This window comes from Larus michahellis, chromosome 6 (assembly GCF_964199755.1).
Source record: "Larus michahellis chromosome 6, bLarMic1.1, whole genome shotgun sequence".
NCBI lineage: Eukaryota > Metazoa > Chordata > Aves > Charadriiformes > Laridae > Larus > Larus michahellis.
This window is the reverse complement of record NC_133901.1, coordinates 49,089,986-49,117,538: the sequence shown is the minus strand read 5'-3', so window position 1 is coordinate 49,117,538 and position 27,553 is coordinate 49,089,986. Positions and strand designations below refer to the sequence as shown.

Genomic DNA, 27,553 nt, shown 5'->3' with positions numbered 1-27,553 from the left:
TTGTCAAGAAACTCTGTTGGAGGAGAACATCCCATGCCACCCGAATGCAGCACTGGCTGAACCTCATAGGTGCAGGTATTATTTCTGTTACTGCAGCGCTGATGAGCGTATACAGGAAAGCTGCCGTATGTTATGTTAGAGAGTTACCAAAGTGTTGGTGCACGCTTGGTTCTGTTTAATTAAAACTGGAAGTTTTTGAAAGAATGAATCATTGGACTGACTTATTAAGCTTCTAGGGCCAAGGTGGAAATCTTAGGATGTGTATGTAAGACATATGTTCACATAATATATGTGTATACATATATAAAGTGTATGTGTGTACAATTTTCCTTCATTTATAGGGATGTATTTAAACACATGTATATAGATACATACATGTATACATATGAAGGAATTTTCACATGCATATATATGTACATATATATATAGATATATATGTACATATATAAATAGAAATGGAGAGAATTTGAACCAGTTTTTTTCCCCTCTCTCAGGTGGATACCCCTGAACACTCAGCTATACTGGTATACTCGCGTCTGTCTGTCAGTCTCTCCTCTGGGAGCTGTTCCACTTTGTATAAACGACGTGATAGCTATTTGCCTCCAGAGGGAGGCTGTTTCTCTCCTCTGAGGGGCAGGGCACTTACCTGGCGTGGGAGAAAAAAAGAGCATCGGAATTTGGGGAAATTATAGCGCTGAAAGGTGTGGCTTGGTTGCCCTGTTAAGAATCCCATCTAGGACTGTTGTGCTGCCTCACAGATCACGCAGCGGAACGCGGCCATCCCTTTTGCAATGTTGTTTGCTGGTTTAGACCCAGGAAGCTCAGGCCAGCCGGTCCAGCCTGAAGCAGAGCTCGGTAGAGAGCAAGAGTTCACAGATATTCAAGCAGTCCCTTCTCTGAGACTTTAGGAGCATTTCTCCTGCCAGGATCTCATTATCCTGAATTGCTGTTCTCTCCCCCAGAGAACATTGATGAGCTTTGTTTGGTTGCTTGTTGGTATTAAAGCCATAATCAACGTGGGAGTCACACTAGAACTCTTCACAAAGTGGGGTGGCCTGTGATTATTCTGATGTAGCATCAGCTTTCGCTGTAACGCCTGAATGCCTAAATCTAGAGTTTGGGTTTATTTTCTCAGCAATTCTAGACAACAAGTGCAGATGGGACTTTTGGAAGTCATCTAGTCTGCCCCCTGCCCCACATCAGCAGCAGGATGTTGCTTCTAAAGCAAAAACAACAATTGTGTCCAAACTTCCAGGTACACTTTTTTTTCAACAGTGTAGGCTGATTTGGGGCATAAGCAGAAAGCAAGGAAGGATATCTTGTTGCTAATGGAAAAAGAAGTAGATATGATGCAAGGCAAATTACTGAAAACACCACATATATTTCTGTGACCTCAGCCTAAATTTGTTTCCCCTGCCCCCTTCTCCCTCCCCCTCCCCACAAACGTTAAGAGCAGTTATATCTTTTTGTACGTTCTAATAAAAAGGAAGTTTCCCTAGGGTAACTACTTAATAAGCAAAATATGAAAAGCACAATAAAAATGATGGAAGAGATGGGGAAAAAAGCTGACTGGTTTTACTTTTAATGATGAAGGAAAAGAACTGCAGGGAAGTAGGGAGGAATATATGGATAAAAACCCTACGAATTTTTCAGGGCATGTAACACCAAGAGCTTTGGTAAAGGAGTATGTTGTGCAATCCCAGCACAGATTAGCATGAAGAATAGCACAGAAAAAAAGATATTGTGCCTTGCCCTACAAGTTTTACTGCCTGGAGAAAGCCACGCACTACGCTCAAGAGCTACTGCCAGCATCGTCATGATGACCTGTTCGTACTTTCACTGTTACAGAACATTAAGCTGAAGCAGTAAAAGGAAATCAAGAAAAAGATAATACGGGTTCTACATCAGGAGATTCATAAGACCACAGGCTCATTTTCAAGGAGTGTGGATGACTCTCAGTTGCTGCAGATGTTTAAAAGCTGAAGTTGTGGAGGTAAGCAGATGGATACTAAACTTTCAGTTGTCCTAGCCCCCAGTGCTTTAAACTTATGTTGTAGCCTGTCATAGAATCACAGAATAATTTGGGTTGGAAGGGACCTTTAAAAGTCATCTAGTCCAACCCCCCTGCCGTGAGCAGGGACATCTTCCACAAGATAAGGTTGCTCAAAGCCCCATCCAACCTGACCTTGAATGTTTCCAAGGATGAGGCACCTACCACCTCTCTGAGCAACCTGTTCCAGTGTCTCACCACCCTCATTGTAAAAAATTTCTTCCTTCTGTGTAGCCTAAATCTTCCCTCTTTTAGTTTAAAGCCATTACCCCATGTCCTATTGCAACAGGCCCTGCTTAATAGTTTGTCCCCATCTCTCCTGTAGGCCCCCTTTAGGTAGTGGAAGGCTGCTATACGGTCTCCCTGCAGCCTTCTCATCTCCAGGCTGAACAACCCCAACTCTCTCAGCCTGTCCTCATAGGAGAGGTGCTCCAGCCCTCAGATCAGCTTCGCGGGCCTCCTCTGGACCCACTCCAACAGGCCTGTGTTTTTGCTGTGTTAGGGGCCCCAGAGCTGGACGCAGTACTCCAGGTGGGGTCTCACCAGAGCGGAGTAGAGGGGGAGAATCACCTCCCTCGACCTGCTGGCCACGCTGCTTTTGATACAGCCCAGGATATGGTTGGCTTTCTGGGCTGTGAGCGCACGTTGTCGGCTCATGTCCAGCTTTTCATCCATCAGTACCCGCAACTGTCAGCTAGTTAGAGTAATGGAGATGATTAGCAGAGAGAGGGAATTACATTGCGAGGCCTCTCATTCAAGACCTGACTTTGAGGAGGTTCTCTTGGCCTCCAAGAATTGAGTCGTTTTGGTGCCGGTGAAACTTAGCAGGTGACTCCAGCCTTTGCAGCCAGAGAGGAGCTTTGTAACAGAGCTCCCTTTCATACAGCAATCCTCTTTCCAAAAAGTGCGTCAGCATCGTTTGCTTCACAGGACTAATGCCAGACAAGTGAGTGCCTCGTGTCAACATGAAGCATCACTCCTCCCAAGCACACCGCTCTGTTCTGCACTGCGCTGGCCTTGAAACTGAATTGCTCTGCGGGGCCTTCGGGGTGAGCTTGGAAATTGCTATACCAGGTGATTGGACTAATAAGGAAAGTAATATGAATTTTTTAATTGAAGGCCAGGGACTTTGCTGAGGGTTTCCCCTCCCTCACACCGCTTCTACTTTAAGATACTGCAAAGCTAGCAAAAGCGCCGCCACATATTACATTTCTGTAAGCTCTTCCCTCTGGGTGGCTCCCAGAAGCTCTTTTAGATGGAAACAACCAGTGACTGCAGGAGGGCAGGAGCCCTTGTAATTGGGGGGAAAAAAATATTTCTGTCTTGCAAGGTCACTAACATTTTCTGCAGAGATCTAGACCATGCAAGTTGGATAGGATTACTTTGCTTTTAAACTGTAACCTCAAGTACCTAAAGACCTTCTCATTAGATTGATCCTTCCCTCCTTCCCTCCTTCCCTTCTGTCTCTCTCTTTCTCTCTCTCTTTCTTTGTTTTTTTTTGGGTTTTTTTTTTGTTTGTTTGTGGGGGTTTTTTTGTTTAAAACAAAACAGCAACAACAAAAAAAACAAACCCCTTCTACCTATAGGAGACATTTGAGATGGGACAGAGATTTTAAGGGCTGTCCAGATGCATTAACCTCCTAGCTTCCCTGGGAGAGTACAAGGTAGCACAAGCTTTAAAACTGTTTTGTCAGTGTGCATCAGTTCCCAAACACCCAGAGCACTGGGGGGCACCCGAAATGGCCGGGACCTGCTTGGCTCCACATCTGAGCTGTGGAGCTTGTGTCCCCTCTCTAGGTGTCACGGAGGCTTGGATTTCCCTGTCGAGCACAGGCTACAAGTGGCCATGGGGCCGGCACTGCACACTGCGTGCAGCTCCCACGGCACTTGGTATTTCCAAGATCTCATCTGCAACAACCTAATTGAGCTTTGTATCTCCTGATATTATCTGGCCACTTGAGTACTAGAGTCTGCAAGGCTTTTTTTTTTTCTTTTTTTTTTTTTTCTTTTTCTACACTGGAAACAATTACCATTTCCTACTGAAGATTTTTCTGGCAAAGAAAAGAAAAGAAACGCACAGCCCCCACTGACTTGAATTGGCTAAAGCATTTAACAGATTTGTGTTGCATTTGCAGATTCCAGTGAAAGAAAACTCAGCAAAGTTATGAAAAAAGAAAAGCAAACACTTCAATATTGTAGATTTGAAATAGTTCATTTTGTTATTTCAAAAAAAAAAGACCATTTTCATTTTCCTATTCAAAGTTACTTTTGTTTTGGAATTTCACCTTAGCATTGCATAAAATCTTTTAAAATATTAAAACAAGATGAATTGGCTTGTTCCTTGTTGAAAAAAACATGTTTTGTTTAGCTAAAAATGAACTAACAGAGCAGCCACTTACTTGCCTAACCCCAGTTTTCACTTCTGTAATGGGGGAAGCCTCTTGCCATTTTGCCGTGGTTGTTACCTTGTCTCATAAAGACCGAACTGAGCTGTAGAGAGATGAAATGACTGTCTGAAATGCCAGGAGGAGTCTGTGGCACGGCATTAGTTGGGCCCCAAGTCGTCTTTCCTCTATCCCTTTTGCCAGCACCTTCCCGGCTGCCACAGCTCTGCGTGTGGTTGTGGTGGTAGCCTGGATGGGGACAAGGCGTCTTTCAATAACAACGTCTTCCATGAGATTATTGATAGCCTCGGGCACAGCAGGGCACTGATTTTGGCTGGACCTGTGGTTACTACAATAACACAAACACTAGATAACAATAACATGATACAGAAATCTTCTGCAGCCAAATACCCTAAATTACCTGACAAAATACCTACCTCAAAACCCAACAAACTAAATGGTCCAAAATACCAAAGCATGAGATCAGAATATAACTCAATTGAAACATAAAAAGGTCTCTCAATGCATTTGCAATTGCTGTCTACTCTGTTTTTTTCTTCTCTTTTCTCTCAGCAAGCATCTCTGCACTCATCTTTTACCCTCCTCGCTCTTTTCTCGCAGGTAGTGCTTAACACTATGGCTCTTTGTCCTCCTGATGGAAAAATCCAGATGGAAAGAAGTGTGGTTCACAGGGAAATGATCATGTAAGTGGAATTAATCTTTCAGATACTGTAATGTGAAATCTGATCTTCCTTTTTGTTAAGAAGACCCAATCTGTGTCTCTACATTTTGGCCAGAATCCGATGCTAAGAGAACCCAGGAGTCTCTTGAGGTGGAGCTGAAAGCCTCGTGTGCAGAAACAGGCACATTTAAAAGCAATAGCAAAGTTAAAACAGCCAGATGGGAACCTAGCAGGCAACCGAGAGGGGAACTCTCTGTTTTCCTTGCAGGCCTACAGGGGCTTGTTTGCAGGAATTAGAATCTCTCACCAGCAGTTCACTGCAGCTCTAATACCAAGTGGTATTGAAAATGAGAAGCAGGTTATGGCTGATGGTTTAAATGAGGCACCTATGGGAATTTAGAAATGAGATCCTGGACTCGTCTCGATGTACAGCGTGCACATGGCAGAGCAATATTGCTTTCTTGGCTGACTGCATCATATATTATGGCCTTTTATTTTGCCCACACTCAAACAGCAGGGAACAGTAGAAGTTCATTGCTCCTGCTCGCTGTTTAAACCCTGATGTGCCTCACCAGAGGCAGTGCCCCTGAATAATGGAAAGCAGAATCAGTCCCTCGGCCTCAGTGCGGGTATGTGTTCAATGCAGCACTGTATTAATGCCATTGCCATTATTCCAGAGTGAAGAGAAAAGCAGAATGTACAATTAAAGCTCTGTTTGGTTCGGTTTTTAAGAGAATTTACTACCTGGGAAAGATGCCAGATCGAGGGCTCTGGAAAACACAGCCCTCTCTTTAACCGCAGTGTGGGGAAGGAGCAGGAGCAGCCCTGCAACCCCCTCCATGGCTACCCCCGCAGCTCGGCTCGGCTCAGCTCGCAGATGCCCCTCACCCTACAGCGGCTGCCGTGTTTTACTGGGTGGGAGAAAATCTGAGTCTTCACACCTCTTTGCTGCTTTGTCCCCCTCCCGACACCTCTGTTCACACCCAGCCTTGTACTTTTATGATGGGGCTCTCTGACTCCTCCAAACTGAGGTGGAAGGTACCAGCTTCTGCTTGCGAGGAGCCTGAGCTGGGCTGGAGAGGAAAAGGCTCCTTCCTCCATGAGCCCTCCCATTGCAGGGCTGCCTGTGGGGCTGGAGGGGCTGCCGCAGGGCAGAGACAGCCTGCTGCTGTCCCACGGGAGATGGGAGCACCTGGGGACGGCAGGGACACTTGAGGCTGTTTCAGGAGCAGGAGCAGTCAGGGGGCAGGGCAGGTGAGTGTAACCAGCCCCCAGCCAGGGGTTGGGGTAGCCAGGAGAGCCCGCGGTGGTGAAGCAGGTCCTGGATGAAGCGGGAAGTCAAGGGGGTGCATGGCCAGGTATGGGCAGAGCTGCAAAGTGGTGCAGGTGGAGACGAAGCCTGAGTGTCTCAGCTCAGGTGGGCTCCTGGGTGAGGTGGGGAGTCCCAGCGAGGCCTCCCACCACTGGGTCTCACACAGCTCCTTCCAGCAGCCCCATCCCAGGTCACGCAGCCACTGTTGTGCTGGGACAAGGCAAGCCCCCAGGAGGACCAGAGCTTCCCAAGCCAGGCTGATGGTCCTGGCAGCAGGATTCAGGCTGGTGGGGGGAGCTTCACCTGTGCCCCACTGTTTTTTGGGAAGCAGTTGTTATTGCTTTCTCATGGAAGTGCTCCTCGAGAGCATTTCCTTTCCTTTGCAATGTAATGGATCTGCAGATATTTTCCCAAGACCATATCTTTCCAAGGGGGGAGAACCTCCGTGCTGCCTCTGGCCCCCAGCCTACCTCCCTCAAGCCTCCCATTTAAGAGCACACAGCCACATTTAAGTCACACAGCCAAGGAAAAGGCACCTGCCCACGCACGGGGCTAACACTGCAGGAAGGGGTGCTTGGAGAATGGGGGCGGTGGGTGGAAAAATGGGGAGTCCTGCTTGCAGTGACACGCCACAGCTGTGGCAGGACGACAGCTTTCAAATCTGCAGTTTTCAGATTCAAAGGAGATAAAAAAAAGAAGTATTACCTTAGCAGCTGGCATCTCTGAGCAATTCAGCGCACCATCCCCAGCAAGACAGCGCTGCCCTCCACAGGCTCCTGCCATAATTTCCGACTCGGCTGTGGATATCTGTCAAGCCTGGGGTGATGATTTCCCCCTTAGTTCTCTTCTGGGGCACTCCTGTCCAGGGTACCACAGCTAGGAATTAAAAAACCCCCAAACTACTGTTTTTCTTGACGCATTTCGGCTATGCTCGTGCTTCTCCCGGAATTAAAATAGCTCTAGTTTTTAGTCCTATGCCTGCCAGCAGCCGTAGCTGTGCTACACACTGTAGTCAGGCGAGCACGCAGTCACCATGCAGCTAACTGCTTCTAATAGTAGAAGCTCAGCTCTAACCTTACATAACGGCAGCGATAGAGCAGAGAGGCTGCGGCTTGCCAGGCACCAAGGCACAGACCTGCCGTGGGCACCCCATGTCCTCAGGGCCGAGGAGCTCCGGCGAGAGCGGGAAAAACAAAGTGACCTTGATATTGATAACAGTTCAATGAGCACTGTCACCGCCGAGGTCTCTTCGGTGTCACAGGCTGGCGATAGGTGTAAGTTATGGGCAGTTCTGACACAAACGATGTCGAAGAGGCCAGGGTCTGAAAGACGGGGGGGCGGGAAATGCGTTGCAAGCCTCAGGAAAGACAAACAAGGATGTTAATATATTGCTATTAAAATGGGCTCCAAAGCTCTTGCCCTTCTGCAGGCAGTATGGATTTGTGTGACTGTGGATTAAAGGGTTGGGTTTTTTTCCTTCTCCTTGATTTACTCCTCAAATGATTTTTCTCTGACTGCTGCTGTCAATACAAAATTGACAATGCTGCCAAGCTTGCAAGATTTCAGAATATTTGAAGGGGCGAGTAAAGGGTTTTTGATATTCCTCAGTCGTTTGGCAGTGGTGTCTTTGAGCTGTCTGTCTCTCCCTGCGCTTTTAACACAAGCAGTGAAGTGCTCGCCTTGCCTTGCCTTGCATGAAAGGGTACCTATGAGAAAGGCACCTTTTTCTGAGGTTGACAAAGCTGTACAAACTCTTTGCAGTGGAATCAAGAGCAAAAGACTTCAAAACTCTACAGTGGAAGATCTATTTTGGCACTTAAGCTTTTTCAGGCAAATCACAAAGCTTTCAAGGGACACTCTCAGCCTTGTTGGGGCAGAGCAGGATTATTTTTTTAAAGATTTTTTTAATTGCTGACTTTAAAATAATGATTTTTTTTTTTAAATTAAGTTATCTTTTAAGTAAGGTCATAGTTTGTGTCAAAGGAATTGACCACTGATGTGGTGCACGAAAGCAGCTAAGAGGTGATTACTGGTGATTACTTTCTCTTGCAAACTTTTGACTATGTGTCTGATGAATATTTGCTCCTAACTTCTTATCTTGAATTTGAAGAAATAAAGCTGGAGGTGGTTTTCCTGTTGCTCCTCGCTGGTATTGGGGTACCAGATAAAGCAGAGTGCAAGCAGCCGGGGGCTGTGGGTGGTGCAGCCGTCTCTCCAGGCGGTGGTGGATGAGGCACCAAGGGCTGGGGGGACACACTGCTCTGTGAGATGTCCAGTCCCAGGGTCACAGGGAGAGCTTGTCCTGCCATTTGCTGGCTTGTGGGAAGGAGTTCCCTTGCCGGTTTCCTGGCTGCCCTGTCTCTGTGAGGAGCCAGCAGCGCTGGCCCGCTCTGCAGAAGCTGTGTTGATGCCACCGGAGTCTTGCAGTTGGTCAGACGGGGCAGGAGCAAGGTTTGTCATGTGCCAGCAAGTTTTTGGAGTTTTTTTTTCACCTTTACCTTGTCAGGTTTTTTGCTGCTGTTTCTTGCTGAGGCTTGGTGTGGACTGCAGATAGATGCCAAAGCCTGGGGGGTGATGGAGGGAGGAAGAGCCTCCAGCGAAGCAGGAGTCTCCTGGCCCCCAGGAAGGGTGAGTCAAGCACAGGTAGCAGGGAGGGGTGCAGCCTTGCTGAGGGTTGTGCCTGCTGCAGGCAGTTTATAATAGACAGTTTGGGAACCAGCTGCAAATGTAACAGTCCGTTTTCCCAAAGCAAACACCAGTGCCTCCAGCACAGCCCCGGGAAGGCTTGGCGTCTGCTTGAGAAAGTTGCTGTGAGCAGGAATACGTTAAGGATTTCAAGCTTCTCAGGTACAATGGTAATGGGAGCCATCCATGAGCTATAAAAAGCTTTAACATCCTTTCTCTCCAATGCCTGGCATCCCAAGCAGTCATTTTTGCTGGTGCTAGTGAAAATGCACAAAGCTTTGAACAGCTTTTATTTATGTTCTCTTTGCAGGCTGGAATTTTGTGACTAGTTTTTCTCACTGGCTCTGAATTTTGAGTTTATTTTAAGGAAAAATATTGGCATTTTCTCCTTTTGAATTTTTTCCTTTTTTAATTATCATATATTACTTTCATATTTTTAGCAAAACTATGTGGGAAAAGCTACTGTGACAGGAGAGTGGGGATCAGGACTAGTCATTTACAAAGAACCTCTGGATGACTGCAGGAAAAGGGGAAAAAACACAGAGAAACGGTAATTTAATCTTATCTAAATCTTATATACATTTTTAACAAAATACTGAAATGTTTTGCTTTAGAACTAAGCAAACAATGCAAGGTGCTTTGTCACGATTTTTGGTGTTTGCACTGAGAGACCAGAAAGAAATAGTTGTTGCAGTAGAAGGAAAAGCTTTACTTGCCTATCGGACAAGATCTTCCTGTGGTCGCGTAGGAAACAAAGATGCCTTTTGTCAAGGAACTATGAAGAGCCGAGAGCAAAACTGGCAAAAAGGACTCTCTTCAAAATATTTATGGTACGCTCAATGAAGTCCTGTTATGAAATGATAAAGCCTCACACGTTATGCAACTCTTCTTTGCTGCTACAGACATTCAAGAAGCACAAGGTCTACAAAACAGGCGTTTTGTCCTGGGATAACCACCGAGCCACTGCTACTAGATCAACTGGTAGAGCTAGAAGAATTAGGCAAGCTGTCAAATAAGCAAGAAGGGCTATATTTTTTCCCAATTATGTCAATTAATCTAATTATACACTGCCTTTACTGACAACCCTTGCCTTAGACCAGCGCAGCAACACTGTTGTTAGTGAAACGCTGTGGTTTTTCATATTGCCAGAAGATGGCAGAAGAAAGCAATGTTGAATGATTTAAAAATGCATAGTATACTCATGACTGGCTTTTAAAAGAAGCTGTTACTGATATACAAGGAGCTGCACTGGTTGTTGGATAGAAGATAAATGTGAAATGTACTGGATGAATTAAATTGGTATTGACCTGAGTGTATACATCAAATGATCTATGCTGTATCCTTTCCCGTGCAGGTTTTCTGTACAAGAAAAGCCTGCAACAGTGCTCATTTTTCATATGCACTTTGCAGTCTGGCCTGGTTTTGCTCCACTGGCAAAATCTGTTGAACAAACCAGTCCAGGCCATAATGCAATCACCCAAAGTAAAAAGCAGGGTGATTTTTTAAGTCTTTTATTCTGTCTCTTTCCAAATATGTTTTTCTACCCTTTCCTATTTCCTCCAGTCATAGTAGGAAAAGAGCCAAGAGAGTGTGAACATCCCCTTCCTCTGGCTTTTGGGAGGGCCAGCAAGGGACCAATGCTGGGTGGGAGAACGTGCCCGAGCACTGACAACCTGTTGCATTGAGTTGCTGGACTGAGCAGTGGGCTAGTGGTGCTGGTCACCTCAGATAGCATCTCTCCTGCCTGTTCTCCAGGGGAAAACTGACCTTCCAGTCACATGGGTCTCACAGAGGGGATATCTCCATGGCCAGGAGCCCCTCTCAGGAGCTGGGGGAGCTTCCAAATAGGGCTTGGATGGAGGAGTCCATGCTGTTCATGCTCTCTCCACAGCTGCTTTCAATTCAAATACTTTTCTTAAAGGAAATAAACCCTCTGCATGAATGGAAATTGGTTTGGAAAGTGCTGTCAGACTGGCTGGGGGCTTTGAGTTAACCAAAGGGGTTACTCCTCTTCCCCAGCCAGAGCGATGCTTCCCCTGCATCCTTCTAAAAAAAGTAAAACTAAAGAAAACTTGCAGAGGTTATCGGGCACCCGTGAAAATTATCATGCGCTCATTAGCGGGTAGGAGTTATTTCCGAAGGTCCCGGCGGTGGGGTCCGGGTCCCGGTCCCGGTGCCACCGTCCCCCGCCAGGTGTCCCCCGCGACACCGCGCCGGCTGCCGCTGCCGCCGGGAGAGGAGAGGCGGAGGCTGCTGCCGACCCGTCCTGAGTTCGCCTCAGAACGGGGCGTGGAGGAAATTTATCAGTGGCTTTTGCGGTCCGTCGGACGCGGGGACAAAGCCTCACGGCGGCGGCAGCTGGCTCAGCTTTCCGGCCCCCTCCTTTTCTCCCCCCGCGCCGGAGCGGACCTCCCGCAGCCGATGGAGGCAGGGTGCTTGCTGGGGGCAGTACGGGGGGAGGCAATTAGGGAGTTTTTTACTACGACCAGACCTTCTGTCCGGTCTGCAGTAATTAAAAGCACCATGATGTTTAGGAAGTAGCCAATGTATCGAAGGCCACAAGCTGGAAGATGCGCAGGGGAAGAATCACTCTAAAGTTGTCCTGTTTCTTACGCTGTCTTCCCCTAGACTCCGCTCTGGGCTGGTGGAGAATGATTGACTAGCCAGACCTTCAGGTCTAACCTGCCCTGCCATCTTTTCTACATCTCCCATGAATGAGACATCAATAATATCCATTACTAGATATTGAATTATATAACATAGGCACCAACTATCCGGCATCTCCTTCCCAGGTGGGGAATATATTTTTCACTATGAACCAAGATTCGTTTCACAGTGATGGCTAGGAGGATGACAAGGGATCAAAAGCGAAGCAGCAAATGAAAAGCATTTAAAGCAACTTTCAACTGTTGTGACAATGAGGAAAAACAACTGATGATATGGACGACCATCACCCGGGCAGGAACACCCTTGCCCCATGAGATGATGCTAACACAGACCCCAGTGCCCTCACACCTTCCACCTCAGGATCCTGATCCTACTTGGCTTTTTAAGGTATTGTTCCTTATATTGCTCCTTTTGGTAAAATGACTTTGTTCCCAGCTTGGTTCTGTGGTTAGCAGCAGAATCAGCTTCATCTTGTGAGTAAAGTGAGCGATGGAAGCTCTGTGGCTGCTGGCAACACCACAAGAGCACTGCCAGCATCCAGGAACTTTCTTTTGCCCTTTGGCTGCCCACCTCTGAGTTACGGGGTCCCACCTGCTATTCAGAAGTAGATTAAGTCTTCCTGAAAATTGATAGGTTTAACAGAGCACAAAATGACTTTGAATCTCTCTTCTCCAGGACATCCTACAACCTGGGTCCTTTTGCCAGGCTTCCTACAACCGATCATCTAGGTCAAAGCACCTCCAGGGTATGCTTAATCCTGCTCTGGGCATGAGGTGAGCAAGCACATACCCTTTACACGTGTAGGTTTTAGTAGGTATGTATGCATGGGGGAAACAACACTCTATAGACAACTGTTGCCCTTCCACGCTTGAAAGGAAAATCCTCCCCTTTCATCACTGAAGCATTAACTTCAAATGTTAATTTGCAGACTTTTTTAGTGAATACAATAGTGGAAAATCCTCTCAGCACAGGTAGTTTATCCCCAAAACAAAGGCAAATTCAGGACTGTCTGGGAATTTGAAAGCTCTGGGTGGAAGGGATTTTCTATTTCTATTCTATTGGGTGAGTGTATATATCTGAGGGGGGAAAAAGCATATGCACAGGTGAGCTCAGAAGGGAGGCAGCTCCTGCACAGGTGACATAATCATGGTTGTGCTGGATCACCTCTTGAGGGGGCTACACTGAACTCTTCTCTTCCCGCTTACTCTTGACCACTGCCACAAGCAAGGGCTGAGTCTGGGTGGATCAGTCCTAACCCAAAAGATCAAATCTGGTCTGAAATGAAGGAGCCCAGAGCAAGGTCAGCTCAGTTGGGCCTTTTTCTCTATTTCTGGCATCATCAGACACAGAAAGGTGGTTATAGGCTTGCTGACTATTGGAACAGACAAACGTGCCACAGAGCAGAGGTGCTTTTTTATCCTGCCTTACTAAATGCCTGTCCCACTTTCTTCATCCATGGTGACAGCAGACTGTACTAGGTCCTGCTGATCATGCCTGTCCCGTTTTCTACCTTCCTAAGGCCATAAACAATTGTGATTACCAAGTAACTCCATCCTGTGCCCAGTGTTAGCTTAAGCATCCTGCCAATGAATCGGAAACTGGGTGACGACAAGCAAGACCTCTATGGTTAAAGATTCGAACTCCCTCTGCTAGCAGAGGTGCTGGCATGGTGGCAAGGCTCCCTCGCGCACAAGCAGCCTGCCTTCTGGCTGGCTACATCTCCTCCACGGAGGAAGCTGCATCTTGACCTTACAGTTCTTCTACTTGGCTACACGTGCTTTCGCAGCGGAATCTATTAGCGCCAACCAGCCCCCCTTGCAGAGATATGAAAACGTGCCACCTTTTGGCACAGGAATGCAGCCTGCTACCCTCAGAGGGAATAAAGACAAAACCCTGGCCAAAGAGGGAATCGTGAGAACAGAGCTAAGGTTATGACTTTCTAAATGTTTATCTTCAGTCTGTATTTGATGTCTGGATAATAAGGTGACCAGTCTCTTACAGAAACCTAAGGCAGGTTGAACAACATAGAGGAAAACGATGGTTTTCCTGAGCCACGGAACAGAGGATGTGCAGGAACTTACCATTCCCTGCTCACAGCCTCTGGGGCTGAGAATTTCCTGCAGTGTCTCTTCCCAAGCCTTTCAGATCTGAGCTTTAAGTATGGTCGATACACCTGCGCTTCTTTTTTATTTCTAAAAAGAATGGCTTTGCCTTTGTACTGTTTGCATTTTTTCATGCTGCTTTGGTTCACTCACCGTTTTCCCGAGTTTGATAAAGAAGCTGTCTGTGAAAACAAGAATGGAAAAAAAGAAAATTATCAAAGACTTTTTTTTTTTGTATGTGGGGGAGAGATTTTTCAAAGGCAGAAAGGGGGGTCTATCAGGTTATGCACCTAAGTGCTATCTATGCCCTTGAAAATCTTTCGCTTACAGTGCTTAATTGGTCTGTGCAAATCTATTGCCAGAAGAGGTAATTGACCATTTTTATGGAAGGATCAGTAACAAAAACACTCCAGGCTATTGTTCTAGAAATTAAAAAAAAATTAGGAATTATGGAAAGAATATGTTTCAGGGCATCAGCCAGCCTCTCCTGAAACTATGCAAATTCACTTGGTGAAAACAACAGCAGACACAATGAAATGAGTTGTATATGAAGAACTGAGATCTCAAATGTGATATTATGCGGAAGGTAAAGAGTCTGTACTAGATAAGTAACGGCTCAATGCATTATCAAGGGTGCACTTTGATTTTGATGAATGTTAAAAGAACCTTTAGCCTTGAAAATAAAGAGGATAATTTCTCTCTAGGCAATGGCTGCTCATGAAAGTCATAAAATAAGAGCACTGGAGCCCTAATTTTATAGTGCTTTTTAAATGATTTTCAAATGGTCCAGCTGCTTTGTGCCACAATAACACAAGGCAGAGATATTTACGCCGGCGATAACAAGCATGCGTCAGCCTGCCCGAGCTGCTCTCGGCAGGCAGCCTGCCTTAGGCGAAACACACATGGAAAGCTGATACTTGCCAATGTGGATTGATCACAATTGCACCCGTGGCTACAGCGATCCTGGGAAGCCGCTTTTTCCACCAGGCAACTTGATTGTTTCCCTTGCCTGCGTCTCGCCTGTGAAGCACGGGGTGTAGGCGGACGGCTGTGCTGGTTCTATTTTGACACCTGAGAGCCCGCCAGCTCTGTGCGTGTCTTAGGCCATACCGTCCTTGGCAGACTCCTCTTTTCGGAAATAGGAGGGCAAATTCAGCCCAGGGTTGCACCACTGTTTTTTGCTGGGAGTTTCCCCAAGGATTATTTTGGCCCCAGCATTGGTGTTCCGATGTTGCGCTGCGTTATTTAGTATGGAAATGCATGCATGCGGCAAATGAGCTCTGGGCAAATGCTACGTAGTTCTGCCGAGATGCTGGAATTGCCACCAGCAACTTTCCCCAGGTATCTTACCGCTGCCTGTCTAGGACCTCAGTCTAAAACTATAATTTGTTTGCCAGGACCAGCTCCAAGATGAGAACTACCCCAGGGTGGCCTAGTTTAGCTTGCCAATTTGGGCAGTCCTTTCAAAAGTCTGATTAGTATTTTATCTTTGCAGCCCCCTTTCCTTAGTGAAACATTGCCAGAAGACAGGGTACTGGGAGAAATCTGTCTTCTGAGCAAGTGCAGCTGGGTTGAAAGATCAGTTCCTTTATGAAATATTCCTGTAAAATTAAAGAACTTTGTTCTTTCTGTGCTCACTGATGCTAGGGAGGCAGCAATGTTTGTATAAAAAAAATTTTGGTGGGAATAAGGAATTCTGAGAATGAAAATAAGGCTAATTTATGGCTGAAAACTTACTACTTTTGCTGTAAATCTCAAGTCCATAAAGCTAAGATAGGGCTGGGCACAAGGCATGGGGAGAGGAAGGTATGTCTGGAAAGTCCCCAACTATTGAGCGTGTGTTGTCACCAGGGTGGGAGAATTCTGTCCCCCATCTGGGTGACGACTTCTACGTGTTGGACTACAACATTTTTCCCCCTTTTCATTTGCTGGTCCCAATGCTGCAAAACAGGTTAGCATCTTTTTATGTCCAGGGATATCCTTAAGGGCTTTAACTTTAAACACAGGCCTATTTTCTCTTGGAGTTGAGTTCTATGAGTTTTAATGAGCAGAACGGACAACAATCCAGCAATGTATCCCAGAGGAGTATCTAGCACATTTCTTGCTTCCATTTAACCAAATGGCTGAGGAGAATACGAAATTCTACTTTCTGTACCCTTTCTACCCCCTAATTTAGGGGGGTAGAATACCTTCTACCTTCTAAAGAGAGAGGAAAGATAGGTTTGATGCCAAAGCTTTACGTCATGTTCCTTTCATCTTTATCTCATACCCAGATTGTCTGTCTGACATTTCTCCCAGTCACTTTGATCTTTTTTTATTTTCTAAGAGTTTAGAGTTTACATAGGTGTATGTTGTATCTCAGTTCAATATGTAAATCCTGCAGGTTGATGAAATTGCTTGCTACTGGATAGCTCTTTGGATAGCATTGCCCTGAGGAAAGTGACAGAAGATCTTAAGGTAAGCCAGCACAAGGGAAGCAGATCTGCTTTTTCTAAGAATGCAGTGAACAAAGTTTTTCCCTTCCAAATAGGAAAGAATACATGTAGTGCTGTTCCAGGCTGCACGGAATAGTGCCACGGTCACAGATTGCGTAAGTTCGTACTTCTGCCTCACTCGCATCTCATCTCATTGCTGAGAGATCCAATTTACAGCAGCTGAGATAAAGTAGCCTCCAGGGTATTACATTCATCCCTCTCATAAATCGAGAACCGCTTTTTGTTACTAGAGATCTGAGTCCAGAAAGACAGGAAAACACATGGCGTTAGGCTTTGTAAATGGCCAGTTGGCATGTCTCTGTGATAGCTCTTTGCAGCTTTTGGCTGTTTCTCAAAGCAGAAAGTAACAATTTTTTTGTTGTGTATTCTGATGAATCAATACAGAAAAACTTAAAAAATCAGTGGATTCCAACTGAGAACTCAGAAGTTTCTTCCCACTCACTAAAAGACAGCATCATTCCCCTTTATAATTGCTTTTTTTTTTTCCTCTCCTAGTACAGAAGATACATTCTGATAATTACCAGTAGACCTCATGTGATCCGTGCCACTGATTTGGACATAGTTGGTTACTCCTAATCTTTCAGGATCCTCCCAACTGCCAATGGAAAGAATGTCTGTAAGTGGATAATTAGGTTTACCCAAGTGGTTGAGTGAGGTTTAGTTAATGCCGCTAAAGTAATTTGTGACCACTTAATGAAAGTGCTGCGTAAAAGCAGCAGCTTACCACCAGGAGAGGGACGACTGTGTCCAGTTCTGGGCTCCCTCGTTCAAGAAGGACAGGGAACTGCTGGAGAGGGTACAGCAAAGGGCTACGAAGATGATTAGGGGTCTGGAGCATCTCTATTATGAGGAAAGGCTGAGGGACTCGGGTCTTTTTAGTCTAGAGAAGAGAAGACTGAGGGGGAATCTTATCGATACTTATAAATACTTAAAGGGTGGGTGTCAGGAGGATGGGTCCAGTCTTTTTTCAGTGGTGCCCCGTGACAGGACAAGAGGTAACGGGCACAAACTTGAACATAGGAAGCTCCATCTAACCACGAGGAGGAACTTCTTTACTTTGAGGGTGGTAGAGCTGTCCAGAGAGGTGGTGGAGTCTCCGTCACTGGAGACATTCAAAACCCGCCTGGACACCATCCTGTGCAACCTGCTCTAGGTGACCCTGCTCTGGCAGGTGGTTTGGATTAGATGATCTCCAGAAGTCCCTTCCAACCCCTACCATTTTGTGATTCTGTAATTCATTTGGCCTTGTGAACGTACTCAGAAGTGGTACAGAAATGTCCACCAAGGTGAAAGTTGGCAAGTCCTCTGCAGGTATTCTATAATAAAGCATTTCATGGACATGGACAGTTTGGTGTCCTTTACTTCCCCATGCAAACTGTGCAGCATTCAGTGCACGGGTGACACCAAACCTCCTCAGGTCTTCCTTGTTATGGGCTGTGGAGAGTCATGTACGTAACTCAACATATCTTGTTGCCTTGTAATGTATTCCTGTCTGCACAGTTCAGTGCCCACCACACTTTGAGACCTGTTGTGTAAAAAAGAGTATTGTGGTAAAAGAAGGTAAAAGGTTGTGATTTCTGAATATACTCAAAATAGATGTGGGAAATGCAGAATTCCAAGTTATTTCACTTCTGCAAAGACAGTTTCCTGCCTATAACTTCCTCTAAATTTAGCAAGTGTTACAGGCTTTATTTGACTACAAAGTCATGGGGATTTACTGTCCCAAATCCCTTACAAAAATTCACTTCATGAAGTAACTCATGAAGTTCCTATAATTGGACTTAAAATATGTATGTTGAAAGAACCCACTCAAGTTTTAGCATAGGCTGAAACTATCTTGCAGTTGTACAATGTTTCTTTGCTGGAGTGGTATTATCCTTGCTAATCTGGCAAAACTCCAGTTGATAAATCTGCCTACTTAAAATCACCATGAAGTTTGATTTCTGCAGGATAATTTACATCTTGTGCCCTCTGCCGCTTATTATGTAGCACATTTTACCTTTCAACCCAAAGGGTCTTAGCCTTGGCCCTGCCTATCAGCAATGGCTGATAGCCAGACAAATATTTAATAATCAGTTTGTTGACCATTTCAAAGTCCTTCAGGATGAAAGACATCATGTAAAGTCAACCATCCCTGCTTTATTTTATTAGATATATTTAACTCATTTAAAGAGACTGACCATCAAATTTCTGGTAAAGTCATAAGGAGAAATATTTCTTATAAAATACAGCTTTAATTCTAGATTGACCTTTAATTTTCAAGTAGCTCCTCAGAAACTGCACATAACTGGTTCCACAGAAACAAGCAGTGACAATTGATAGTACTGCTTCAGGTTATTTTAGCTCTGGCACAAGCCCTGATGCTGGCACAGGTTTGCTCAATAACAGAAACATCCTCTGTTTATTGACTTCACTGAGTATTGGGTTGGGCCCTAAATGCAAATCCTCTCTCTATTCCCCATTCCACCTCAGGAATATCCCATGAAACCTTATTCTCAGGTGTTGATCATATTTGTCTTATTGATGTTGGCAGAATAAAGAAAATTCCATCTATAGCACTTGACAAACTTCCAGTTTCGTTGATTGCAGACTGTAACTCTTGGTATTTAACCTCAATATTAGCAATCAGCTGTTGCATTACCAAACAAACCAGTTTACATTTTTACTCCTGTTATCTGAATGTTCTCAAAGTTCACCTTTTCTTTACTACATGTACACACTATTTTTCCCACCGTTCATTTTTTTCCCCAAGAGACAGAATGTGATTTAAAATAAACATGCAAGAATAATTTGGAGCATTATACCCACAGGAATTAAAAGGAGGTCTTAAAACTGCACTTAGAAGAATGTCTAAAATCAAATGATGGTGTTAAGACAATACAATTTCAGTGATTTTTATAGAGTCTTAAATCTTCGCTTTTACTACATGTTGGGCTCAGTTCTGCAAATCCTTATTTCTCCAAATGGTTCTAACGAAGTAAAAAAGCTAATTTCCAAGTATAGTTATGAGGTTTAACTGGAAAAGCAAAGGTTTGTTTCCCACTCTCATCACCAAGAACTTCTCCTTCAGTGAAGCTCTGCATTTCATGATGGCTTTTGCCTTGCCCCACCCAGGGCCAGACCTGCACAACCACGTTTCTGGGTGCCCACCAGTGCCTTCCAGTGGGCAGCCACCCGCTGTGCACAGGGCGCTTCTGCAGGGTGTCACGCTCGCGGTTGGAATTGCGGTGAGATTAGGAAACAGGCTACAATTTGTAATCTGCGTTTGCAAAACCTGCTTTTATTTCCCCAAAGTCACCTAGCTCATTTTTAGGCTTTGCTTTTTCATAGCTAAAAGAATGCCCACTTTTAGCTGTAGTCAATGGGCAATTAGCCAAAGGTTCGTTAGTTCCTCCTGCTTCTTTCATTTAGGAATGATTGTAATTGTACTTTCCAGCTATTTCAACAAGTTTGCAATCTGCTGCTGGTGGAAAGAACTTGTTTTAGCATAACATTGGGCACTGGGCATGTTGAGTGCAGATGACTGTGTGCTTTCTCCATGCTCCAGAGCGAAACAACCATCCACGCAAATTTCAGAAATTAGCAGTGAAATCTGCTGTCATTCAGAAGATCGATATTTTTTTTTGTAAGAAATTTCAACTGCAAATCAGATTGTCATACAAACATAAAGTATTAGAATCCTTTGGGTTTATGTGAAAATTTCCCTTCTAGTTAAAAATAAACTGAAAAGGATAAAAAACAATCATAGTTCAATTTTAAGGCTACTCAGGATCTGTCTTGTGCTTCATATGGTAGATGTTTGCAGCATTTATAAAACTTATTTGTTGAATAATTATAAAATAATGCAAAGCAATAAAGAGACCTATTCTCTTTTTAATTTAATTTTATTCTGTTCTGTAGGTTCTTTCTTTGATGGACAGTCCTTTTGCTTTCTTCTATGCTAATCTTAAGTCTATTTTAAGGCAATGAAGTTTAACGCTAACTAAATAAAGTAGTTGGAGAGCATATGTTAACAAGTACTGTATTCCCCAGCCCTTCAGAACAGCTCGGCCTCAAATAACACTTACATATCTTCTATGTAGAGATTAGGAAACCCTTCACCCATGTGACTTAATTCCACCTTGCAGCTGTCCAAAATATCTGGCAGTTCCTGGGCAGGGCGGGTGGTGGGCTCAGGGCCTTCCTGGGCTGGCGGGCTCTGACCGTCTCCAGGCGCTGAGCCCTTTGGCGGCCACGGGCAGATTTAGGCAGGGGAGAGCCGGGGGAACGCCACTGCTGCAGAATCCGCAGGGGAGCGTTTCTGCTGAGGCGTGCTCTCTGCTGCCGCTTGATGTTCCCAAGCAGGTGGCTGTCTCTAAATACAGCACGCGCCTTGACGCCTCCTCGGATTAGCTCAGTGCTACATCCCTGATGGAACGGGGAACAGCCACAAAAATGAGAAGTCTGCATTAAGCAAATCTTATGCAAAAAACCCACACTACTTCTCTCCCCACGTAAGCTATATTGCTGTGCCTGCCAGCACAGAGCTCTCCCCGTGAAAGACATGTCGGGCAACGCAACCGAGACACGGTCCCAAATGCCCCATGTGACCCAGTTCTAATAATAAGCTACCAGGAAAGAGGGGACAGCTAATGTGAGGGGTGAGTTCAAAATAACCACCATGAGAGCAGCTGTTCTGGCCTCACCGAAGGTCCATCGAGACCACTATCCTGCCTCTGACTGCGGCTGTAAGTGGATGCCTACAGAGAATAAGAACACAAGCATGAATTATACTGCTTTCTAACACTCTCCCAGCTTCCAGCTGGCTGCAGCTCATGAGCTTCCAGATCTGGATGGAGTTTCTAGGTATTTGTAACCCCGAATGGATTTCTGTTCCATGAAGTTTTCCAGCTACCCTTTGAACTTTCACAGGCTTTTACCCTGTGCAGCATCCTGTGGCACGGGGTTACACAGTTCACCTAAACTCCCTCCTCTCATCTCAGACCTGGCTTCGACTGACTTCACCTGGTGCCCTCAATTCTTGTACTGGAAAATAAAATCAAGGGAAGTTTCCACTGGAATTTTACTTTTACAGGTGACACCATGGGTTTCTGATTGCTTTAAGCAGATTTAAGTCTGCCATAGCTGTAGCTGAGACAGTCCCTTTCACCGTGCTCTCTGCTCACAGACACACTCTCGCAGCCTCTGCTGAGCTGGCACTAGCCCTAATGACCCACTTGGTTAGGTGGCCCAAAAGAACAGAAAATTGGTTTTCAGATCCTGTTCAGAGGAGGTCTGACTCTTCTTTCTGGCGTAGTCCTTTCCCATGGGAGGAGCTCATTCCTGAACCGTATGCACTGTGCCTGTGAACTTTGTTGGATGCATTCTTCAGCTAAACACTAAAAAAAAAAAAACATTTAAAAGAGATAAAAGAACTAAGAACAGATTGAGGAGAGACCCCACGATAAGGCAAGACTGGGGCAAAATGGAAGGCAATCGGCTCCTCACCAGGCTGTGGGCTCCTGGGAGGGGACGCAGGCACGGCTGCATGAGTTTAGGTGCTCTGGCCAGCCCAGCAGGTACCCAGATTACCTTTAGGTACTTAAATATTATTCTGAATGGGACCCTCCCTCAGCTAGGAGTTACCATTCAGTGTTTAGTCTCCTGGGTTGTGTAGACCCTACTGACAGATGTGCATTTTCTGAACAAAGTGCCACTAGTGAGGCAGTATTTTGCTTTTGTTCCTTAGTCTAACTTGCCGAACCACTACTTGAAATATAAGTTTTCCTGTTGATAGTGGAAAACAATGAAGGACTAATGTCATGTCACATCATGACCTGAACTATGGGTAGTGTAAGTGACAGGTGAGAAGGTGTCTTTTCCTCCTAGCACATCACAGCAGACTGTTTCCTATTTTATGAAGTTACAGGACTAATTCTACCTCTTTTGCTTATGTTGACTGGAATCTTTTTCCCTGAGCAGACCTGGAGCCAAAGTTAAGCTGTATATAAGGCAGGAAATACAGGCAACACACTCCACAGATTAAAAACACTTCTGTGATTTGCCAGTGCCCTTGAAAAGAGTTTCTAACTAATTCATTCCCTCCGCTGGGGTAAGTAAGTCTTGCTGTACAAGATCACTATCATGTCATTGGTGGCATGGATGCCATACTGACTCAGCTTCGCTCCCTATTCTTCTCTTCTCTACCCTGGTGAAACAATACTCTCCCAGGATGAGCAGTATCTCCGAGAGCAGGTACTAATTTACAACAGGAGCAGCTTTCGCAGCTGTGGCTTTGTGGGACAGATGTTCAGGGGCATGCGAAGCATTATCCTGATGGGAGGTTCCATTAATCTTGCTCACATGTGTCTAATTTTGCCCAGCCTAAAGCCATTAAGATGCATTATTTCACTCACATGAATTTCAGATTTTTCAATGCCATGTCTTCAAAAGATTTCCAGAGTAAAACCTACTGTAACGTGAATGAAGTATAAATTATAATGAAATATTAACTCATATAAATCTCTATTAAGTCTAATGGAGAACTTCAAAGCAAACCCAGCTCCTCCTCCACCACTCGTCTGCTTTGTGAGGTATAAAGATGGTCCTAGCACTATTGGGTTTTAAATGTGATTTTCTATTTGATCTTTTTACACTACAATGTCTTCTCTTTCTCGTCAGTGGAGCTCTTTGGCAAGATTTAGGAAAACCTGAACAGACAGTCGAACAGACCTCTGAAAGGATCTTAAGTATGCTTATTTTGCAAAGCTTTCGTGTATGCTGAAATAGAGAGGGATTTCTACATTGCCATAACAGCTAGGCAGAACCATCATTCAGGTCATAACCTCTCCAAGAATTCAGGAGGATAGGGAGTCGGGGAAGGAAGAGGTTCAACTCACAAGTCTTCTAATAACCTTGCAAGTTTCTTCTGGCAGAGAGGAAAATTATCAGAACTGATGCTTCAAATCCAAACAAACAAGCAGAAATGTATTTACTTTGTCTGGCAGGGGACGTCAGCTTATCAATAAATCAAACCAGCAGCAAAGGGCAAAAGTAGATTTGATTATCGCGTCATGGTTCACCACAAGGTAACAAGCTAATTTTCAGGCAGAGTGGTAGCATGAATTTCAAATGCTGCTGTATGAAAAATCACATTGGTTTAAGTACCAATTAACTGGCGATAGGAAAAGTGACATCCTCAAAACAGCTCAAAACTGATTTGTACCAATTAAGCCTAGCCATCAATGTAAGTTAAGATCCTACCTGATAAACCAGGGATGATTCAGAGCCACTTACACAGAGCTGATTTGGGATAATTTGGAAGGAGAGTGAACTGACGAGTTCAAGCTTACAAAATGCTTTGAAGATCTGACTTTTTTTTTTTTAATATGTCCTCAATATACTACATAATACACATTATCTTGCTGAAAACATATTTACACAAGAAAAGGTTTGTGGGTTTGCTGACCCAGAGACTGCAGAGCGCGCCGCACAGAAGTTTATTCTGCTGGTGTGGGTCTTCAGGCTGTCACAGCTTTCTGTAGTGCTGCAATATTTAACAGATCAGCGAAAGAAGCGTGTTTCTGTAGCAGTGTCTGGGCTCTTAAGAAATCGCCCTTGCCACATCACCAGGCCTGAAACACAAAAAGCTTTTCTTATGAGAACATGCACATGAGAACTGTAACCAACCCGAGGAAGCTGGTTATGTTACACTCCCAAGCAAAGGGGACTCAAAGATACTGTACAGCTAGATGCAGTTACTGAACTTGCCTCTGGCATTAGCACAAACCAGGAACAAACGCGGTCCATCTTAACCACTCCAGTGGAGTGATCTGGTAGCACCACACTAGGCACAGCAGCTCTGCAGCACACGGAGCTTACATTGGCTGTGCTGGTCTTGGAGGAACTGAGCTATCAGAATTAATCCATTTACAGTTCTGTTGACTTTTTGCTTTGATGCACAATTTTCTTCATTTTTTCTACATGCATTGATCACAGGAAGCTGCATGTGCACAATGGCTACAAAGGCTGAAACCCAGATAGGTGAATGTAAATGGGTTTGCCCTTTCAGCAGTCCTTCTTCTGCCGTAGCTGAACATCCAGATTTCGCAGGTGTTTCAGAAAGCCACGGTTGGGTGAAATCCATCGATGTTCCTTCACTGTTTTGATGGCTTCAACCAATGAGAGGTGGTGATTTATCATGAGATATGCTAGGACTAGGGAAGCTGACCTGCTTACTCCAACTGCACAGTGTACCAAAATTTTAGCTGCTTAAAAAAAAAAAAAATTATAACCATAGAACAGAAACAGTACAGTGGATGAAGTTTAATTCAAAGGGAGGGCAAACCCCTTCTGCCTTCTCCAGTTTGGTCAGAGTAGCATCGCAAATATGAGGTATTTCTTACCCTTCTGATAGATCACATGAAGTGATAACAATTAAGTCTAATTTGCAACTGTTGCACTCAGTTGTATGAGAAATGCCATAAGATCCCAACCTGATCTCAGAGACACCCATAAATCAAAGAAAACCCTGTTGAAGGAATGAAGTTGTTCAGCTGCGAGCAAGAGGAAAATCAGATCCACTGATTTCAGAGGGCCTTCAAGAATGCTAAAGTCTGTCCTGAAAGGATGGCACTAACACGTTAGCCACCAAGAAAAATGACTGGCCTAGTACCATTGCATAATAAGGCAATTTGCTGTGACTGTAATTCTATTTTGAAGGCAGAACTTGTGACACAGACTGAGACAGCTCCATTAATGCCAGTTTACTCATGCTAAGAAATGGTCTTTTATATAATACAGGTTAATTAGTATTTTATTGCACCAGTGCCAAGAAGCTCAGTCTCTTGTGCAACATGCTACAAATCTCCTTCGGTAAAGGTAAATCTTTTCCGCAGGGGCACAGCCCTGTTCATGCAGGAAGCTCATCTGCAATATATGAGCCTCTTCATGAGGTTGGTGGCTGTAGAAATCGAGACTGTTGTCTCTTTATTCATTTATTCTTACAAATGCAGTTGCCATAAGAGGATCTCAAAAGAGGCTGTCAAAAGGGTGCTTCTCCCTTTTTGAATCAGCCTTTCCTTCCAGATATGTTTTCTCTACTCTGCCTCCTTTCCTCTCTTCCGCGGTCTCTTTCCTGCACTGTTCACCCCTTTTTCTCATGTCAACTTTTTTGGGACCTAGTTAGGGCTACACACATGTACCCAGCACTCTGGCCTCCCACCACCCACCATGCAGGTGACCAGCGGCTGGCAGGAGACCATGTAGTGACTTGTCCACCACTGAGCTTGTGGTGCTGACCTGTTATAAGAGGCTGCCAACTTGCAGAAAAATGCCACCAACAATAATTTTGTACCTCCTGGCGTGTTCAAGGCATTGTGGATAAACTGTGCCGCAGAGAAGAAGAACTGGCTTATATCAAAGCTTGGGAGGTCATGGGCTGGTACACCATAGTAATCAATGGTCGCTCCATAGAAGTCCTGGCCTCCATGGCTGTATGCTGTGCCGTGGGCAGCATTTAAAACATGGGTCACACCCATCTTCCACAAATCAAATCTGTTGTGAGCTGTTACTCTGAGGAAAAGACAAGCACAAACAAATGGAGATGGGCGCAGAGATATTCACGGAGCAGGAGAAGCCCCGCGATTGCATCTCCTGAGCCATTTGCTGGAGCCTCAGCCCTGTGCGTTGCCTCTAAGGGCTAACCCAAAAGCAAGTACCAGCTTAGTCATAATTTTATCTCGGAAACCGTGCTGTGCGCAGTGTAAATGACAGCAATTAGCACAACTATGAGCTGCTAAAGCTGCAGCTATGAGGCACAGTAGCAGACAGAGCATACAGCGGGGGTGTGCCCGTAAATCTGTACTTACAGGTCTCCTAAGAAGAGATTAGGCCATACTTCATCAACGTGGTTGCAAGAAGGCCGCCCGGTGCTCAGGAGCTGCTCGATATCTTTAAGGGAGGGGACGTCCCCTGTGCATGCCCCAGTGCCTTCGAGTCCCTGGGGGCCCAGCGCCTCTGCCCCAGACATGCCGGGAGCCCAGGAGAGACCCGGCTCCCACCGGCCAGCGGCACGGTGCTGTGGGCTGGGGTGCTGCCAGCCCAGGGCCGTCACAGGGGAAGGCGGGAGATGGGCTGGGGCAGGTGCTGGGCAGCTGCTGCTGAGCCATGGCACCCCCGTGCCGTAGCATCCCCCAAACCCCTCCCCGTGGCTGGCTGCTCGCCTCCGCATTGCCCTGGCAGGCACAGACAGTTGAAACAGATGCATGGACGGCCATCAAGGCACAGCCATGACTGCCCTCGGCAGTGTCCTCAACACAGTGGCAGCAGCCAGCGAGATCTGGCCATTCGTCACAAGCAATTAAAGGCCCAATAAAGGAAAACAGAAACCTGTCCAGTGCAAGAAGACTGGCAGCTTTTTCCCAGTAACAACTGTGTCCCAGTTACTTTGAGGTGCTTGAAAACATAGCTGTGAAAGGGTCAGAAATGCACCAGCGGGTCCTACCAACATGGTCACCAGGAGGTTAAATTAACCACCAAGCAGATGATGATGCCTTGCCTATCACCAATGATCTAGAGGAATGTATTTCTTGACGCTACTGTTTTTTCACCAAGTAAAATAATCTGAGCCTAACCGTATGTTATACGTTTAATTTTTTCCATTGCAGTCCCTGCTTTCACTGATGTGTTAATACAACACACCTGCCACAAATTGTATGGTACCTCCCTCTGTTGAGGAAAGAACAAAGAAGGTGAGTATAATGGTTGACAGGTGAAACTTGTAAGCCACTGAGTTAGTTCATGCAGGAAGGTCTGGTGAGCCACAGGTTGGAGACTCACCATGTCAAATTGCAGAGTTAGTGGGCCCTTTCAAGTAGAGAAGTGCCTGTACTTCTGGTCTGCAGGCTGTGGGGCTGCAAAGCTGTCAGTGATGGAGCTATAGGGCAGAACCCATGAAATGCTGGTGCTCTTTGTAAGCCTGGTAGCTGGCAATGCAGAGCACAGTTCCTCTACCAAAAAAGTCCAGAAGAGAAGGTGACCCAAGAGGACGAGCTTGCTGCTGATGTTATTCCCTGTAGAAAAAGAGGCGAAGAACCCGTGGTCAGGTCTGAACCACCTTTATTCCACATGCATTGACTTACTATGACGGAGAAAGAGTTTTCTTTATTTTATCAAGAGATGTATCATAGAGAGCCTT

The 27,553-nt window shown here is 45.3% G+C and overlaps 2 protein-coding genes across 11 annotated transcripts in view; both read right to left on the bottom strand.

Moving 5' to 3' along the window:
* The window catches only part of LOC141744855 (dual specificity protein phosphatase 13B-like), a 30,433-nt gene extending 4,067 nt beyond the window's left edge, over positions 1 to 26,366 (bottom strand). The window contains exons 1-3 of one of the 10 annotated variants that reach the window (XM_074591666.1): positions 14,804 to 14,934; positions 14,036 to 14,064; positions 4,450 to 4,683 (exon numbers count right to left, since the gene is read on the bottom strand). The gene's annotated coding sequence lies outside the window, so the exon portion shown is untranslated. Of the gene's footprint in view, positions 1 to 4,449; positions 4,684 to 7,133; positions 7,500 to 14,035; positions 14,065 to 14,799; positions 15,031 to 26,225 lie in introns of those variants that run through there. The other 9 variants (XM_074591672.1, XM_074591667.1, XM_074591670.1 and 6 more) reach the window with 9 other exon arrangements.
* On the bottom strand, positions 23,324 to 26,462 carry DUSP13A (dual specificity phosphatase 13A). Its single transcript, XM_074591673.1, has 3 exons — positions 26,226 to 26,462; positions 25,712 to 25,929; positions 23,324 to 24,623 (listed from the first exon to the last, which is right to left on the bottom strand). Exons 1-3 carry the CDS (start codon positions 26,384 to 26,386, stop codon positions 24,424 to 24,426), a joined length of 579 nt encoding a protein of 192 aa, XP_074447774.1. The 5' UTR covers positions 26,387 to 26,462; the 3' UTR covers positions 23,324 to 24,423.
* Positions 26,463 to 27,553: the final 1,091 nt, after the last annotated feature.